We start from the raw sequence: 20,519 nt of genomic DNA, 5'->3' as shown, positions 1-20,519 counted from the left end.
GCTTATCCTTCTCACCCTCACACTAGTCCCAGACTTTACTCTTATAACATTCCTAAATGATGTTTTTCCCTCTTTAGTATAATTTCACTGAGACTCACGTCAGGGTTTCTCTTCCCAAAAATACTACCTTTCACCCCCCCTTCTCTACCTGGTTCATTTCGCACACTTTCTGACACCCGAGACTGAAACTTTGAGGAGAATGAGTGTTCCTCACTTGGCTTTTTCTTTCGTTCCTTCTTTTAGAATTGAAAGCAAGAAAGGGAAAGTTTCCAGCATCTTGCTCCTGTCCTTTGTAGTTGCCATCTTTGGCATACAGGAGATGTAAGGGTAGCATTCTTTCTACCCTGTCCCTGGGACAATGATCCAGCTACAAAAACCTTTTGTTGTATGCTTACACTTTGAAATCTGAAAATGCCTAAAAAGGGGGAAATAGGAAAGATAGATTGTTATTAACTGTTGGAAGCACTTGAATGTGATCAAATAGAAAAGTTAGTCTTTAAAGGGTAGCGTGGAGTTCAAGAATGTATGTCAGATGAGCATGTTAGCTTCAGGGAAAAAAAGCCCCTCACTGCTTCTATGGCTTTCATGGACTGCCATGGTACTGCTTTAGAGCAGGGGTACATTTTGAAAGTTTTAACCCACTGAAAATATTCACTATGCTGTTTTATACCATTTCACAATAGAAAGTAAGTAAATGTTATTTGTTAAATTTTTTATAAAAATTTTCATTTCAGCTGAAGACTAAATGGGATGGGAGAGAAGCAATATGTAATGTTCAAGTAACTGCCTCCTCAGCCAATGTCAGTGACAAGATTAGCAACATTCGTCACACCCAGACCATAACAAAGCTCTCGGGAATATGCTATTTGCCCTGTCATTTTGGTATATCACTGTCTCAGTCTGTCTGATGTGACTGTTTATAGTGCATGGCCAGATATATATTTAATCAACATTTTGTAATATGGTTTCAGGAATGTATTGAATAAATAGATTGAAGTATATCTGACTTCAGTATCCTTAAGTAGTTTTCATTAATCTTATTTCACTGACTAGATACAAGGATATATTGTAAGTAGCTTTTGATGCTCATTGTTAATTGAAGATAAGGGAATAGGCTAACCAAATTTGTTACATTATAAATGTAACTATATATGTAAATGTATCTGTATAACTATAAGCATAGTATTAGAGACTGGAAAGAAGAGAAGAATGTAGTTCTGAAGTGATGGATGATTGGCTTCTTGACCTAAGGTAATTGATGAATAATGAAGGGTTAGACTTTATACCTTTAACCATTAAGTGCTAGGTGAAGGCAATATTGCAAAATATGGTTGAGACAAAGAAATTCTTTAATATCTTTTCTGTTACCATTATAAGATGAAAGAAAAATTTGTAAAAGTTAAGAACATGTATGAAAAATGAGCTAAATAAACCTTATGTGGCCATAAGTTAATGTGTAGATTCCTAAGTGGATGCACTGCATGGATGGTGTAGGCAAAGCAGAATAATGAGCCTCGTAACACACATTTACTGAACATCTTGCTGTTTAAGACTAAAGTACATGTAAAAATAAAGGGGATAAGGGAGAAAAAATACTGCCCACATGTTCCCTCCATGTTGCAGAAGGCGACTAAGAAGGGTGGGAGCAGGTGGCTTGAAATCATCCCTTTTTGTATTACTTCCTAAAAGAAGGAATGGAGCAAGGAGTCAAGTGAGTAATTTTCCTCCTAAGGCCCAGTCATTTGTTTGTGACACTACCTCACACACACAGGAAATGGCAAGCATATATGAAAAAAAAAATATATATATATGAAGCAACAGGGAGAACCATGGAAAGGTCTTTGGAACTTGGTTGTGTATGGGGCTCTGTGGTTTCGGTGCATTATACACGACAGAGAAAGAAATTGCATGGCCATGGTGAAGCACTAAAGTTATGGCATGATTTTACCATTCGTGTTGAGCTCATATTTATACAGTCAATACATTTTACACATATTTAAACATTTTTCATATTAGTTTGCTGTTTTCATAGCGAAGTAACACTAGAGCAGTTGGAGAATGGCCTCATTTCATACATTTGCTCTGGATCTAATGAATAGTGCATCAAAAACAGAGGCCCATATCTACAGCCAGGTCATGTAGACTTTGTAGTTTCTCCTAATCACTTCATATGCTCTGGTTCAGGTCATTGACAGCACAGCAACTCTCTTATCTTTCAGTGATCTATCCCTTGCTTGCCTCTCACCCTCCTTCAAGGTCTGGCCCGAATTACACAAAGCATCTTTCATTCCATCCTTCCTTCTCATTTTCTGTCTCCTGTTCCTGCTTGCTTCCTCTTCTTTTAACACATGATCTGAGTGGGTCTTGTCATTCATCCTCCCCATATGTTCAAACCACTTCAGCACACCCCATTCAGTTCACTCATTATCAGCTCTCTTCCAGTGTCATTCTGCAAATGATCTGTATCCACACCACATGTTAACCAAAAGCATTTCATTTCCATCACTCGTCTTTTATTCAAATCCGTATAGAGCTCAAGACTTGCACCTGTACATCACCAATGAAACTACAGTACCAATAGTCATATCCATCTTTTCCCCCTCAGATAATGACCTCTTATTCCACACACCTCACACTGCACCCAGGATTTTTACCCCTTTACCCACCCTATGATTCACTTGAGCTCCCATAGTTACATCTGCTGCCTTTTTCACTCTGGTATTAGAACACTGCCCTTCATCCATGTACTCTCCATTCAAACACACAAACTCACCAGGCTATCCTTCCTGCTTGAAACTTCATAACCGTACCTTTATTTATACTAATTCTCAACTTCCATCTCTGACTTGCACTCAGAAGTTCAGCAGCTTCTCACTTGAGTCTGCCACCAGGGTCATGACATCTACAAAAAGCAACTAACTCACTTCCCAGATCCCACCACCACCGCTATAATCCTACCCCTCTCCCCAAAACCCTTGCTGGCCCCATTACCCCACCCATAAACATTCAACAGTTATGATCACACATCCTTGATGCGGGCCTATCTTTACCTTGAACCATGTTGCCTCCAACCTTCTTACTCTGACATATGCTTTACTCCTCTGCATGTAGTAGCTTTCTTCCCATACCATTTATTTGAAGCATTTTCCTTAGAGCATCTCTATCAACCCTATTATATGCTCTCCCCAGATTCTTAAATGCTACACACACTTCCCTGTCTCTCTCTAAATAAAGATTCATGCAATTGTTTACATAAATGCTTAAGAATACTGGTGACTGCTATGTTGGTGATTAGCTAGTTATGATATTCAATGTGTGTTTGGATCATAGTGAGATGCCTGAGGATTAACAGGTTTCATGTATCATTGCTTAATGGTGGTGGGTACAAAGGTGTGTTGAAAATGCAGAGATAAAAAATTGAGAGTTCCTGGTATGTTGTATGGAAGAGTGGTGATTTGAGTGTTTTGTGGCATGCACATAGCATCAGTTGGGGAAAGAACATTGTCGTTTCAGGAGTGGTACAGGATATATGAATCAGATCAGGTATTTGCTGTGAAGAATCTGTGTGAAAAGAAAAGAACCTAGAATTTGTATGTGTCATGTATGGATCTGGATAAAGCATGTTAGGGTTGATGGAGATGTTCTTAGAAGGCCTTACAGATACATGGTATGGAAGAAAAGCTATTAGATGCAGTGAGGAATTTTTATCAAGAGATTAAAGCATGTGTGTTAGAAGGTAATGTTGAAGAGAGCAAGAGGGTCTACAGCAGAGGTATGTGTTATCATTATGGCTGTTTTGTTTGTTGATGGAGCGGTGAGGTAAATGTAAGGGTCTCGGAGAAAAGAGCAGTTATGCAACCTGTTGGAGGTGCTGGGAGGTGAGTCAGTTGTTTGCTGATGACGGTAGTAGTGGTAGATTTGAGTATGCTGTTGAATGAATTTATTTTTTCATATACCGATGTTCACAATAATTAGGTTTTTTATTTCCACCAGAACTGTTACTTCTCTGGGACGTAAGATTAGGCAGTTAATGCCATATTTAACTGTACTTGATGTTAAATGACGTAAGAAAAATCCACTTAACCCACTATACCCTTTGCGATAATCCCGCAGTCTCTATGGTACGGAAATACAATTCCCGCAGTTATTTAAACGGCAACTTTGATAATATACCTCCACAAATTCATCAGTTTAGCAAATGAAATAATATTTAGACGCTTGTGTTTACAGGACTACTTGTTTGTTTCTCTGACGCAGACATACCTGTAAGAGCAGGACTTTGAAATCCACGGTAGGCTTCGCTGGGTCATTCCTATCCTACCCAATAAAACGTAAAGTGGAGTAACTTTTTGTTATATATATATATATATATATATATATATATATATATATATATATATATATATATATATATATATATATACCGCTTTCCGGTGTGGCCATCATCAATATATGTATTAAATTTCCTGATTATATCTCAGGTATCTGGGATAAATCAGAAAATATAAACCCCTGTTGATATTGTAAACGTCATATAAGACACTGACTTCTGATGTAAACTGTTAAGCAATTAGAGAGTGGAGTTTACTGGACTAACTCCGCATAACTGTATACACTGGACGTCTGATGTATTATTTTAAGTCTAGCAAACACTCGGTCTTACCGGTCGGCCGTGTTTAACCACCGACAACATTAGACAATTCATTTATGATCTCTAAAGCCTTTTTATAAGTCTCGATGCCTAAATCTATAGCTTACTATGTATTGTTCTAAGGGCACTGGCGCCATCACTTGACACTTCAAAACACCTCCACTATTTGACTTTTGATACGTAAATATGTCAACACCCGTTGTCTGAGGGATTGATTTCAACCACATTACATTTTGTTCCTGGCGTCTGATCCCAGGTCACGGCTTCCGTCATAGGATCTGACAAGTTAGTACCGCCAACATGTTACACTCGGAACCTGATTTCTAATATTGATAAAACTCCTGCTTTGAATGTCTCCTTTAAACGGATATCCTCTTTTCCAGGTAGTAGGCACAGGATAAATTTCTTTGAAGCGAGTTCGTATTGTTTCATTTACTGAGGGTGATACATAGTCCCGCCACTGGAGACTTTTCACGTTTGGTGTAACCTCAGAGCTGGCGAAGTCCGGCAATATTAACATATACCACAGAGGGTTCGCTTGATTCTAAGTGACGTAGAGAGAATTGTATATAATGTTGCAGCGCTTCCTGGAAAACGAAAAAAACCAAACATGGACTAGAAATAGGCGGAATAGGACAGTTGACAATACAGTCTATTAAGAAAATCAGCGAGGTTTCACGCTAAATTGTACAGCGAATGTTTCTCCTTTTTTTTCAGCTTTGCTGTAACGGTGATGCCAAAATGTGTTCTAAAATAGTCCTGGTTCCAAGAGCATCCTTGCATCATAGGATGTAGCGAGGCTATGAGACGGTAAACACCAGACACTGACCAAAACAAGGACGTTCCAAACCAGGTAAGGTACTGCTGCTGATATGATGATTTTCACGAAATGGAAGGACCAAGGCTGCATATGCAGGCAGCCGACTGTGTCTGTGTGTTGGAGGTGGGGTGGGGGGTTACAAATGGTGCGATGAAGTTCATATTGGCACAATGATGGAGCAGCTCATGAAAGAATCATGAAAGGATGAGCAGAAGTAGAACGTAAGTGAGATGTCTGCTGTAAATATCTTTTAATAACACCCATTGGCGACCCGGTTCCCCAACCTCCACTACACAATGGAATGGCGACCTATCCTCCAGCTACCAAGAAACTATGGAATGGCGATCCAGCCTCAACCTCTAGGAAACAACGGAATGGCGATCCTGCCGCTCTAACCTCTAAGAAGTAACGGAATGGCGACCTATCCCCCAACCTCCAAGGACCAGTTTATTGTGAGATAAAGAAGAAAACTTAAAAGGAACTGTTGAAGTTTCATACAAGAATATGGGAGTTAAAAATGGAGGCTGATCATCTGATGTCTGATGATAAAGAGGGAGAGATAATACCTTTGTGATCCGAAGACAGGAGGCACTCAGTGGTGTTTTTTTTTTATTTAGGTTTTCTTCAGTACTGTGACGTGTAGACACACTACTGTGAACTCCCTGCCTCTGTCTATTGGCCTATTCAGTGCCAGAAGTATTAACTGTGTAGCGAATATCGTGGGGGAAAAAGAAGTGGTTTACTTCTTGTGCCGTGAGTTCGGAGGTACTTGCATGTGATGGTCTTCTTGGTGCCAGAGAGAGAGAGAGAGAGAGGCTAACTAGCAACACTGGTCCTGACAATCAGATGCCGTGCCTCCGGTGGTGGTGGGGAGGTGCTTGCTACGACCTGGCGAGAGCGAGATTACAATGCATGAACTGTACTGCGCTTTTTATATATCGTCTAGCCGAGAGAGGACGCCTGTGTGTGATTACACCGTCCGCCCCGAGTGAGTCTGCTCTGAGGAGAGGGACACCCGTGTGGAGAACAGTGTATCATGGGTTCGTAAAATCAACATTAAAAGTCTCGTGAGGCGAGTGGAATGTTAAATAACAGGTGGGGTGGGTAGTGCACCTTGGCCAGGAGGTACTTGCTGGGCCTTAATCTGTAATGAGAATCAGGAGGGTAGAGCCTGCGGGAGGTGCTGGCTCCCACCACCCACAGAAGGTGATGACCCCCACCACCCACAGAAGGTGATGACCCTTACCACCACCCACAGAAGGTGATGACCCTTACCACCCACAGAAGGTGATGACCCCCACCACCCACAGAAGGTGATGACCCCCACCACCCACAGAAGGTGATGACCCCCACCACCCACAGAAGGTGATGACCCTTACCACCACCCACAGAAGGTGCTGACCCCACCACCCACAGAAGGTGATGGCCCCCACCACCCACAGAAGGTGATGACCCTTACCACCCACAGAAGGTGATGACCCCCACCACCCACAGAAGGTGATGACCCCCACCACCCACAGAAGGTGATGACCCCCACCACCCACAGAAGGTGATGACCCTTACCACCCACAGAAGGTGATGACCCCCACCACCCACAGAAGGTGCTGACCCCACCACCCACAGAAGGTGATGACCCTTACCACCACCCACAGAAGGTGATGACCCCACCACCCACAGAAGGTGATGACCCTTATCACCACCCACAGAAGGTGATGACCCCCACCACCCACAGAAGGTGATGACCCCCACCACCCACAGAAGGTGATGACCCCCACCACCCACAGAAGGTGATGACCCTTACCACCCACAGAAGGTGATGACCCCCACCACCCACAGAAGGTGATGACCCCCACCACCCACAGAAGGTGATGACCCCCACCACCCACAGAAGGTGATGACCCTTACCACCACCCACAGAAGGTGCTGACCCCACCACCCACAGAAGGTGATGACCCCCACCACCCACAGAAGGTGATGACCCTTACCACCCACAGAAGGTGATGACCCCCACCACCCACAGAAGGTGATGACCCCCACCACCCACAGAAGGTGATGACCCCCACCACCCACAGAAGGTGATGACCCTTACCACCCACAGAAGGTGATGACCCCCACCACCCACAGAAGGTGCTGACCCCACCACCCACAGAAGGTGATGACCCTTACCACCACCCACAGAAGGTGATGACCCCACCACCCACAGAAGGTGATGACCCTTATCACCACCCACAGAAGGTGATGACCCCCACCACCCACAGAAGGTGATGACCCCCACCACCCACAGAAGGTGATGACCCTTACCACCACCCACAGAAGGTAATGACCCCCACCACCCACAGAAGGTGATGACCCCCACCACCCACAGAAGGTGATGACCCCCACCACCCACAGAAGGTGATGACCCCCACCACCCACAGAAGGTGATGACCCCCACCACCCACAGAAGGTGATGACCCCCACCACCCACAGAAGGTGTTGACCCCCACCACCCACAGAAGGTGATGACCCCCACCACCCACAGAAGGTGATGACCCTTACCACCCACAAAAGGTGCTGACACCCACCACCCACAGAAGGTGATGACCCCCACCACCCACAGAAAGTGTTGACCCCCACCAGCTGGTGAGCGGCCCTAAACCGTCTGACCTCGGTAGTGATGGTGGAGGACCCTGAGGCCTCGGGGGTCCTTGGCCTCCTACACCTGGTCGTGAACCCTGGGACCTTAATCTCGGACCAGAAACACCACCGTGTCTCCAGCTCAAGACGGCAGCAACACACACACACACACACACACACACACACACACGCACACACACATACCAAGGAACACTTGCATAGCTATGCCCACAAACATTACTAAACATACACCTATAAAATCAAGTGGCATACCCGGAAACACACACACACACACACACACACCGATCATCATTCTCGGAAGTACGGCCACAAACGCAAACAATTTCTCTTTACAAACGGCCTCATAAATACTCAGAATCACTCTCAGAAATACCTCAAACAGCAACACACACTCAGAAAACGGCCTATGAATACGGTCTAAACCTGCCAACAAACGCCGTGCAAAGACCCACACAAGCACATCCACAAAAAAACTCCACACTTGAACCTCAGACATAAACATACACACAAACACCTACAAACACGTTCACAAACAAGTTCTTCATTGCAAATGAAAACGGTCATTCACTTAGTCGCGTCGTACTTAGAAAATTGAATGTTTTTAGCTGTTCCATCATCAGCACAGAGCTTCAGGTGTCACAACTTTATTATTACAGAAGCTTTTCTGTAGTACCATCGTATTTCATAGATTTTAGCCTTGTCTCACCCGAACTGTACTGTATTTTACTGCAACATGTATCACACGTAGGCTGCAGATCTGTCATACAGAAGACAGAAAAATGTGAAAATGTAATTTGATGATGAACCTGTCGTGGTATAGTGAGTATTATGATTTGATTTTTTTTTTTTGTCAGTCAAGATGTCACATTGTTTTGGCCAAACAGTAATAAGAGGCAGGTAAATAGGAAATCCTTCGACGAAATTATTGATGCTTCTCAGTGACAGGAACCTTCAAATATAAAGAAAAATAATGAAGAAAGAAAACTTTGTGATTTGACCAGACGGTATTGGAAAGAATTCAATGACCGAAATGTCCTTAGATGTATATTTGTTGTTTTTATCAGTAGTTGGGGAAATTAATCTGTCAATGTTTTGACGAGGTTAATTTTATCGCGTTCGTAGTGGAATTTTTATTTTTATAGAGACGCTCCCTCACTGGCGTTTAGTGTGTAGGTTCAGATGCGTCCTCAACCATGGTAACTAGATGTCTCTCACTCCTGTCTGAACCAAAGTACTTCAAAACTATTACTTTTTATGGCTTATAGTTCTATGGCCGCATCCAAAGTCACACACTGACTCCAGTAGAATTTGAGTGTAGTATTGTGGTGCCGCTGTAGTACTATAGTGCTATCTAACTGTGTTGGAGTGTGGTCGATTGTATCATTGTGAAAGTGCTTTTGCTAACGGTCCTTCGATCATGGCGCCACAGACAGAACACTCTAAGCGGTTCTTTTAAATATCTATAAACAATTACTTATATACACATAACGGTTAAGGTGAGCTACACTTGTGGGACCCACCATCTCCTGAACCTTCTCTACCATCATACAACTTCTTAAACTTCTGTATCCTGTCATCATTCACAGTTTCATGCATTACCTCATTCCAGTCACCCTCACATCTGATACCATGAGAATAAGTTTTCATGTCTTTGTAAATTTCGTGCTTGACCTCTCGTTGTTTACCTGCACATCATTCGAAGATCTGTTCACTATCGTGTCATACAAGTGGTTTAGAACCTTGTAGCTTGTGAACTAGTCACTCATTACGCTTCTCTCTTCTTTAATAGGCAAAGTTACGTCCTCTAACCTCTCACTGTAATTCATCACTATCCAGGTACTATAACCTACCTCCCTGGCTGAAATACACGGCAGTTCATCTGAATTCCCGACCATGAGCAGTGGTGGCAAGATGACCTGACGATCGCTATAGATATGAGGGAATATATCCATACGTGACGTGATTACTCACACCAGCCGATAGTGCACTATGAAGGGAGACGTTAAGCATTGCGGTAATGATGTACCACACCGTGTGTCTCCTCCCCTCGCCAAATTCATCGCCAAAGGAGGTGGAGATATCCACACTTGGAGGGAGACGTCACGGGGCGTGACCTGTTGGGGGGGAGAGACGAGGCCACACGCCTCCCATCTTCCCATTGTGCTCGCGCACCCACGATGTTCATCAGGCACCAGTCACGCTCGCTTTGTCCTCCTCCAACCCCTCCCCCCCCTCCTCCTCCTCCCTCTTCCCCTCTGGCTTTTTTTTTTTTTCTACCTTGTTACTTTGTGTTGCTGCTCCTGGGGTGTGTTGTCTGTATGTGTGGCCAGTGTTGCCGTCCTGGCTCTTGTCCGCAGCAGTACTAATGTTGGTGATGGTCCGCGTACGTGATGCCACCAGTGTTGGTGATGGTTCGTGTTCATGATGCCACCAGTGTTGATGATGGTCCGCGTACGTGATGCCACCAGTGTTGGTGATGGTCCACGTTCGTTATGCCACGTGTTAGTGATGGTCCGTGTTCGTAATACCACCAGTGTTGCATATCCGTGTCCATGATAGCACCAGTGTTGCTGGGCCGCCTCGCGTCGCTAGTAGTGTTGTGTGTTCCTCTCGGGTCCACAGTGGTTCAATATCTTACTCCACGTAAACCTTGATTTTTCTTTTATATATGAAAATCTTAGCGGCTCATGATCGGTGAAGTTAGATACTTCTATATGGAAACTTAAGTATCGTTTCCTGTTGGATTTAAGGCCTTTATCATGAGAACTTTTAATGTTTAATGAACTGAGAGTCTTGTTTTTTAAGGCTTTATGATGAACCTCTTTAAGATCTCACCACGGCCGTGTACAACCTCCCGCACACAATCATCTGGCCTCTACCTTGCCACAACCTCCCTCACACAACCATCTGGCCACAACACACCCGCAGTCGTCTTCAATGAAAACTGTCATAAATATTTGTATTTTATTATCCCTTTTTCGCTTCGTAGTTTTTCATACTTTTTCTTCAAGTTGTAGAGATACGTGATGCAACCCATTGTTTGGTTAGTGGGACTGTTCGTACATTTACCTGGTTTTTGCGGAGTATAGAACTAGCAATGGGGATCCGCTCTCACAACCGTTGCCGTCCGCAGCCTAGCCGAGGAAACAAATGTCACTGTATTTCGGCAGAACCACGACAAGGCCTCCAACCCTCAACTGCATTTAGCGTTTCATCATCGTAAACTGTTCTAAATGACAAGATATTCTCGTGTCTTAATGGGTTACCTGAACGAAAGAAAAAGTTGGTCGACCTTCACACCAGCTCCCACTGTCGATCGAGGTACATGACTTTGACTTTACGAGTAGACGATCTGGTGTGGTTGGTGTCCACAGAAAAACATTTTACCCAACATTCCGATGGTGAGGAAGTACGCCATATTTTGTCAGGGTTTAAGGATTTCTAACTGATGTATTTTTATATCAGTGATTATGAATAAGTGTTCGTATGATTCTTTTCAATGTAGAGGCTGTTTATTTTATTCTTATGATGTCTTCAAGATAATAATCTATGAAAAGCGAAAATTTAATCCAAGTATCAACATTCAGTTTGAGACGATGCATACGTTAAAGACTTCATCTTTGATTAAGTAACGTAATTATTAGTCACATGCGAAGGAAATTGGTGTTTCTATAAAGAGATGTTTATGTACGGTAATTCAAAGTGGGGAAGACTGGTGTTGGTCGTTCCTAGTCTAGCTCGGGGCGTCCGTTTGTCCACAGACTCGCCCACATCCTGCTCCTATGGAGAAAAAAGAAAAAAACTATGTACCGTCAACGTTCGTATGACCAGAACTCAGTCACATCCTTCTTCCCTGGAATCAAACTAGGACGTGATGTCACGTCATTGTCAACTGTGGTCTCGGGGAGGGAGAAGGTCAGTATCCAGAGCTAATATTAGTACCGCCAGAGAGCTCCCAAAATATAACTGGACTGTGCTAGTTTTTAGGACACGTTCTCTAGGGTGTGTCGCCTGGCCTGGGATGCATGATATTGACGACTCATTAAGAAAAAAAAAACGATTATTCGCAACATTGAAATTAAATCGAACCTTTGGATATTTTTTTTCTTTAGAAAGAATAAAATAAAGAAAGAGAAAGCGGTAATTCCTTGTTAATATAGATGACAGGATTTTTCTTATGAAGAAATGTGTTTAATTTCAATGAATGATTAGATCCTAGTTAGGGAAACAAAGAAATCTCAATGAGGACGTCTGGTTAGCGTTACGATTAAATGCATTCCTACACCTCCAAGACCTCCTTCCTCCGTTACCTTACTGCAAATTTCAATAAGCTGGAGGTGAAACCAGGACAAAGAGCAGGGGAGAAAAAATCAAGGCAGGGGGACACAAAGAACTCTGGGCTCAAGCAACTTTTATAAAAAGGTACGTGAAGCGTTGTAAGACTGGGGGCAGGGTCTAAGGGAGCCTTCTCCGTCTCTTATGAACGTTTATAAGTCAACCTCTCGGTTTAGGGGTAAAGGTAATCTAAGACAGAAGCTGAGTTGCTGACTGGCGAGAAATGTCCTGCCTTTAACCTACACACGAGACAACACAAACTGTACGAGTCACTGAGGCGATGCGGACCATCGCTTCTGTTTGTCTTGGGCGTTTCCATGACATACTGCAGCTAGGCGGCGACCCGCCTGCCGCTAGTGATGTGGGATGAATCAACTGGCCTTAAACAGGGGCTCAGCTTAACCCTGTGGATCGTAAAAAAAAAAAAGAAGTGGGGGAAGGAGGGTTCAGCTTGCCTTGTGCATTGAAAAACAAATGTCGAGTTTACTTTGTACACTGTAAAGAGGAGTTCGGATTACCTTGGCTAGTGTGAATAATTTAGTTTGTTTATTTTGAAGAATTTAGATTACCTTGTCGCACAATAAACAGGAGCTATGCAAATCTTACCTAATGTAAACAGGAGTTCAGCTTAACTACTGTAAACAGGAGTTCTGCCTTCATTGCATGGGAGAAACAGATGCGAGGCTTGGCTGATAATCATTTGACATTAGATATAGAATTATATGAGCCTCTTTTCAGGCGAGGAGAGAAAAGTCTTAATACACATACTCATTAAGTCAGTTAGTCCACAGACGATAAAAAAAAAAAAAAGGTCCTATACACCAGTTCACTTGTCGACAATATATTGATTTCTTTTGAGTGTACTAACGTGATTCTGGGTTATCCAGATGATCCTCCATAAGGGGGGGGGGGGTTGCGCCCCATGTAGCAAGGTATCATTTCTAGGTTGTTAACATCCCAGTGACTATCCTTCAGTAGGAGGAGGCCCTGCCAGCCTCACTAGCCCGGCGAGTCTGGTCTTGCGACTCAGCCAACGGGACGCGGAGACTTCCAGAATACTTTGATGGTTGTTGATGGTGGTCAGTTTTCCTGGTGCGTGTTATCATATATATATATATATATATATATATATATATATATATATATTCCCACTTGTGGTTGGGTGCATTTGTGGCTACATCTATGCGTCCACATAAGCCATGTCAGTTAGCGGTCGATTTTTACAGTTGGATGAGGGCTGTCTTTTTATGTATATGGATTTTGTATTGATTGCATTCTGAATCCATAAAGACAAGTGAGTCTCTATATTCCCAGGTAGTAGCAGAAGCATCAGAAGCCGTGTCAAGGGATTCAAGTCTATGGTAATTTATTACGTCCCGTCAGAATGCTATTTGATTACATACCGTTCCCAGAAATGTTGAAGACTCCTTTCTTCTCATGAGGGTTATTGTCTCCTTTTTATTTCCTGTAGCAGAGTCGATCTAACTTTACATGATAGGGATTCTGTAGTCTGCTGTTCAGATATTATACGAGAAGTGTGACGTTGAGTAACGCTGTCGTCCATCAGATGTACTCTGCTTATTTCGTTTTCAATATGTGTTCCAGCAACATTCCAGTCCTTTTTTCTCTATCTTCTCTACTCTCCAGTCATCTTTGGCTGGGTTTCTGGTATTAGAATTCTCCTCTCTCTCTCTCTCTCTCTCTCTCTCTCTCTCTCTCTCTCTCTCTCTCTCTCTCTCTCTCGCCATCTTTCCTACACCACAAAACGGGTTTTGCTATTCTGTACATCGACCTATTGTCTGCAGGTTTGAATGACGTCTTATTTTCATAAACGAACTGAGAAATGTCTTATTTTTTTCTCTTTGTCTCACCTTCACCTTTTCCTTCACCTTTATCCTCGTCTGTCGCTCCTTCCTGAATCACTGCTGAACATAAAAACAATTTTCTTTTATTTTTTCTCTTTCTTCATCCCTATATGAAACTCATTGTCTATTTTCTATCCGTTTTTCATAGTCCAATAATTCTCTCTTTTTTTTCTCTCTGGATTTCCTTTTTTCGCTGTTTTATTTCGGCGGTTTTGGCCAAATCATTCGTAAACAGAAGTGATCCCAGGGTCCTGTTCCTCTATACTCCTTCACTCAGGAATGGACTGAATGCCATAAGCCGAGGACAGTGAGGGGTGAGTAGGAATGAACTGAATATAGACAAGCGCAGTTCTGATCCACACTTCCATATCAACTTCGTCCGCGGTTTCCCTTTACTCCTCTCTCTTGCTTCTCGTCCCTCCTCCCCCCATACACTACTCATATCCTCTGAATGTTCTTGTTCTCGTCAGTAACACTAGCCGTTCATCTAAGTGCTTGTATACATTGTCTCGCGTCTCTCTCGTGCAGTTTATCAGTGTTTGATCATAAGGTATTCCTTCACCAGACAACTCCTGGTATTTCGTATATCGTTTCGATTAGAAAGGATTTTTGTTTCTACTGCATTTAACATAGACTTCCGTGCAGTGTCTCTATTCTATAAGGTTTCTGACTGGAAGATTTGTGTCTGTGATCGTCTCCCAACATGGTCCTACGCTCATGAACCCACCCTCTCATACATCCTTAAACAAACGAATTATGAGATTCACCTCCACAAAAGTGCACATTTTCGTGTTTCCCTTTCATTTACAAAGAGACACTTTCGAGCACCTTCCCTTTATCTCTCCTCTGATATTTTTGATCTGTTCATAGACACCTAAAGACAGTCTCCCCTAAGCCGATATCTTCTTCGCTACACACTTATATCCTCGGCTTCGCTTTAACGAATTCTGTCTCTAATGGCGTTAAGAATTCGCACCACATGTCGCCGCCTTCAAGTCCTCGCTCTCCTTATGTCAAGCCCTGATCAACCTCGGATCGATAGTTATATGGGAGGAGCGTAGCGGCTTGAGACTATCAATAGTGGGATTAAAAAACCGAAACGCGGTGAGCGGCGCCTGCTAGCCTAGCCCACCATCCCGGCAGACTCTTGTCGTGGATTCTCGTAGGTCGCGAGTCAGGTATTTTCTCTATCTCTCTATTTCTCTCGTTTTACTCATCTGTCCAACTTGAAGAGGGATTTCCAATGCTTGCTAACGTATCCTGGTTTCAAATCTTGATGAATGACTCGGTGATATTTCTGTCCTGCGGGTTTTCTTGAAGAAAATCCTTTCAAAACAATGGCGTAAGAGGAGCCGGTGTGACACGGTGGGTGCCCATCCTTCGGTCGCTCTCGACTTCGCTGGCCTCGTCCAGTTCACAGTGTTATCTTCTGCCTCTTCGAACTCCGTCATAATTCCATGGCCGACGGATGGGAGAACCTCAGGCGTGATGACTTACTGACTGGGAGAAATATATATATTTTGTTCGTGTTTCTTATATGTGAGGATTAGTTTAAACATAAGTCTTATACTGAGCCTTCACCAAGACATTGACCTTACCCTTAAGGGCCAGTTCCAAGGCCAGTGGGCCTTGAGTGGTGTCGTGAACATGCGTTTGTCGAGAGTGAAGTGACTCTAGGTTTATCATATGTGTTGTGGCGATTCGTGTGGTGTCCTCTTACTTCAGCAGTGAACGTGATGATAAGAGATGATGTGGAGGGAGAACATGTTGCCGGCGCTGGCTAGGGGTCCAGATAACTACGTGGCGAGAGAGACTTCCAAAACCGTCTTGAATTAGCCTCACTGATGATCAGTACGTGATATTAAGGTTATCTAAAGCTCCTTCTTGTAGCTTCGAGACTACGCTCCCCGCCGGAGGAAGGTTTTGTAGGCTACTTTAGGGCGAGAAGGTCCTCGACTTCGCTATATCATTCCATCTTATTATTCTACAGAGTTTCTCCTAAAACGAGAAATAAACATTCGTATTACTTTTACAGTGCAGCAGAATCGTCACATGATCAGATTTTCTTTTTACTAAATTTCGAATAACTTTTATCAGACAGACTGAATCTCTTTCATACTTTCATTTCTCGAATACACATATGATACGAACCTTAGATGACTTTTATTTCCAGCTCGTGGCTAAACTCATGACTCAGTAGGAAGATATGAATATTCTTAAGTTAGTTCAATTTCGTTTCGTATGTTGAAGTCACCGGGTCTTCCAGTCCTCCGGCTGTGACCACAGTAGACTCTTCCACACACGATGACCTGTACCTTCGCTGTATTGGATCGCCTCAAATGTGTGATGACTGTCTGTCTGGAAATATCTGGAAGGGTTTTCATAGTGTTAAATCCTGTGAGTTTTTGGTTATCATTATATTTCCATAAAGGTATTTGTCTTCTTGTATATTCTGGTCTGCATTAGTTTGCCTTTTTTTTTTTTTTTGTAACGAGATATTGTTCTGCGTCTGAGCGTACAAGAACAACACAGTTATTCGTTATTCCTTTTTTGTTAGCTGAGACGGCACGGATAGCTGAGGCCCACGCCAATAACGCTATATATATGTATATGTACATGTGTATATATGTATGTGTCTGTGTGTGTATGTGTGTGTATGCGTTGAGGTGTATAGGTGTGTGTAATTGCGTGTGTGGACGTGTATGTATATACATGTGTATGTGGGTGGGTTGGGCCATTTCTTTCGTCTGTTTCCTTGCACTACCTCGCTCACGCGGGAGACAAAGCAAAATAAAATAAGAAATAGATTATATATATATATATATATATATATATATATATATATATATATATATATATATATATATATATATATATATATATAAACCAAGTACCCAATTTATCGACCAATCCCTAGAGGTGGATGAAGAGCTAGGTTGACTGTGGACCAATTGCTGCAACCAAGATTCGAACCTATGCGCTCGACCCTAGGCGGCCCGTGAATGCGTTCATAACTTATTTCTTAAGTCGTTCATGTTGACGCCATCATTCCAATGATATTGACTAATTTGTTCCTGTGTTCCCTATGTTCCTGTGTTCCTTATGTTCCTCTGCTCCTTATGTTCCTGTGTTCCCTATGTTCCTGTGTTCCTTATGTTCCTCTGCTCCTTATGTTCCTGTGTTCCATATGTTTCTGTGTTCCCTATGCTCCTGTGCCCCTTATATAGTTCCTGTGTCTCATATGTTATTTCCCTGTCTCCTCCATGTTCCGTCTTATTTCCCTTTCTCTTCCTTGTCCCACGTCTTATTTCCTCTTCCTTCCGTTTTCTGCGTCCCATTTCCCTCTTCCCTATCATCTGCAACGTTTATGTTGCAAGCTCTTATGCCAGCCCGGACGTCTGTTTTCACGGTTACCAGTTGATCTCGTTACCAAAGTGGTCCTTTCGTAAGTACCAGTGGCGCCACGCCATGCAGGCGGCCGCCAGGAGCAACACAACCGTTACTTTCCAGTTGCTGTACAGATTCTTCAAACCTTGAATTAGTCCTGGAAAGATTCTAGTATTTCCACATCAACTAGCGACATAAGTGCTCCCTTGATCTGTCCTTATTTAGATGGTTGAACAGAATTCAACGATCTTGTGGGTTGATATGATTTGATTATAGATAGATAGATATCAAAGTACTCAGGTAGTTCTTTAAAGTATTCATGTAGTTCTTGAGCATTTTAGGATGGGTTCCTTTTTTCGTCACGATGTTACGTCATGAGACTGCGTCACGCCCGCTGGCGTCCCTCTCCCTGGGCTGGGATGGGCAGCAGGAAGAACACAGAATACCTTAACTTGACCGTAAACGATCGCTTTTTGTTCTGATGAACGAGAAAGAGTCATGCGTCTCGCTTTTCCAGGTATATTTTGTTATGGTGAATCCTTACCCCGACTGCGGTATATGTGCGTGTATGTGATGACTGCAGCGTTGCACAGATCGTATGGAGACCACCGTTTGCCTTAGACATCCATAACAATCTTAGACATCCGGTGCCTTTTTATGCCAGTCACTTGACACATTGAACCTTGGGAAGTAGGTAAGTTTGTTCTTTTAAGTTGGGGACACGTCCCTAATTCCCTCCTCATAAACCCCCTGAGCGAGCCGGATGTATGAGGTCGCGACCCACCTCACTGGTTGACATTGTCCTGTACCCATCCTCGTCGCATTACTCCCTACTTCGTATACATACAACAGGAAACACAGGTTGCTTGATCCTAACTCCTGTCATCAACGAGCGTAGCTCCAAATCTCGAACGTTGTTACTCAATACGTCGTATGACCTTTATCCATAAGCGGGCGACCCTCACCAATGACGTCAGAGTGTTGGCTCCTCCTCCTCCTCTTCCCCAGGTAGGAAGGAGTGTGCCAGGCTGTGGTTCTTGTGCCCCATAACAATCGGGCTTCAGCAGAGTCCGGGAGAGGAGCTATAGGCGGGGACCATCCAGGCCGGAGCCAAAGAGAGGCAGCAAGGATTGAGGGGACTTTACCGTGGCGGAGGTTTGCTGACGCTGGCTGGACCACTACTTTCCAGGATTCTAGCTCTACTTTTTTAAGATCCGATTGAAAGAATAGTTTTTTAAGGGGATGAGGTGGGAGGATGCATAGTGGGCTGTGCGCACAGTCGTTGGCAAGTATATAAAACGAGCGTGTGTATGAGTGTGGGTTGCTGTTGACAGTTGTTTGGAGAGGGCCGAGCCGAGGGGCGAACCTCCTCCGTCATGGCCGCAACACAGACACCCTGGCAGAAGATGGTGGCCGCGCTGGCTACCATCTCCGTAGAGCCCATCATGTTGCTGGACGGTCTGGCCTACTCCAACATGGTGGTGCTGGTGGAGAACCTCCAGATGGATAAAGTGTGCCAAGTTAATCTCAACCAGACGCAGGAGGTGTGTGCGAATCTCTCCCAATACAAAGACGTCAAAGACTCGATGACCAAAGAGGTGAGCGTGTTCGCTATGTACAACGGCATCATCACCGCTGTCATCCCGCTCTTCTTCATCCTGTTCATGGGCGCCTGGAGCGACAAGTACGGCAGGAAGGTGCCCTTAGGCATCTCGACGGCGGGCCATTTCCTCTACGCCCTGGGCTACCTGGTGTCATCCATGGTCACGACGTGGCCCGTCGAGTATCTCCTCTTTGTGGCTCTGCTCGACTCCCTGGGCGGCGGTACCGTGTCCTTCCTTACGGCTGCCAACTCTTACATCGGCGACGTGACTTCGGAGGAGACCAGGACCTCGCGCGTAGGCCTCGCCAACAGTATCTGGTTCCTCGGCGGACCTATTGGGGTACTGATGGGCACCTATATATACAAAGCTGGCGGGTACCAGGTTCTGTTCGGCACGTCTTTATCCATGTACACGGTCTCTCTCTTCTACATCGCCTTCCTCCTGCCAGAGAGCCATGGACCGTTCGCCAATGTGGCCAAACTGGAGAAGATCCTGCCTCCGAAGCAGTCCCTGAGGCTACGGGAGAGTGTCGCCAAGGTGTACGGCATCGAGAACGAAAAGAAGAGGAAGGAGCTGATGCAGACCAAGTCTGTCCTCAAGCGCGCTAAGAACATCACCTTCCGCAAGATGATCGGCGACTTCTTCAACCCAAGGAGGTTCATCGACAGCTTCAGGTGTACGCTTAAGAGGAGGGAAGGCAACGTCAGGATATACATTCTGCTGCTCATCTTCTGCAACCTCCTGCGTAGGATAGGTCGAGGTGGGTGCCATACTGTGTGTGACCACTTAGTTGCTACTCTTCCCCAATTCCCAGATGTGTAAGAGCAAATGTGATGGTAACAAATATCCACTTGCTCTCAGGCAGTGTAACTGAGGAAAGAGACATATGAGAAATACTTGGCGTAAATCATAACTATGTGTGACTGAGTGCGTTCGAATGTGTGTGTGTGTGTGTGTAAACCTGTGTGTGTGCTTATGAATGTGAGCTGTGAGTGTATGCATGATGTGTATATATCCATAAAGTATGAGCGTATGTAAGAATATATATATATATATATATATATATATATATATATATATATATATATATATATATATATATATATATATATATATATATATATGGATGTATATGTTATTACTTGTTTCTTCTTACCTGTTTGTGCGTATGTGGAGGGTGCTTTACACTTTCGGGGGCCCCGCCTCTTATCCCTATAGTC

At 43.8% G+C, this 20,519-nt stretch overlaps 2 protein-coding genes across 2 annotated transcripts in view; both read left to right on the top strand.

The window, feature by feature from the left end:
* LOC139750432 (eukaryotic translation initiation factor 3 subunit D-like) overlaps nt 1-1,448 on the top strand; it is a 34,266-nt gene extending 32,818 nt beyond the window's left edge. Inside the window, exon 13 of the mRNA XM_071665232.1 lies at nt 735-1,448. Coding sequence (XP_071521333.1) covers nt 735-745 — 11 coding nt within the window. The 3' untranslated portion in view covers nt 746-1,448. The remainder of the gene's footprint in view (nt 1-734) is intronic.
* Nucleotides 1,449-18,737: 17,289 nt separating this feature from the next.
* The window catches only part of LOC139750431 (probable peptidoglycan muropeptide transporter SLC46), a 33,826-nt gene continuing 32,044 nt past the window's right edge, over nt 18,738-20,519 (top strand). The window contains exon 1 of the mRNA XM_071665231.1: nt 18,738-20,059. Coding sequence (XP_071521332.1) covers nt 19,072-20,059 — 988 coding nt within the window. The 5' untranslated portion in view covers nt 18,738-19,071. The remainder of the gene's footprint in view (nt 20,060-20,519) is intronic.

The sequence above is a fragment of the Panulirus ornatus genome, chromosome 9 (genome assembly GCF_036320965.1).
Source record: "Panulirus ornatus isolate Po-2019 chromosome 9, ASM3632096v1, whole genome shotgun sequence".
In the NCBI taxonomy this organism is placed as follows: domain Eukaryota; kingdom Metazoa; phylum Arthropoda; class Malacostraca; order Decapoda; family Palinuridae; genus Panulirus; species Panulirus ornatus.
Note: the sequence above shows the minus strand (reverse complement) of the source record. Positions and strands in the feature narration are given on the sequence as shown.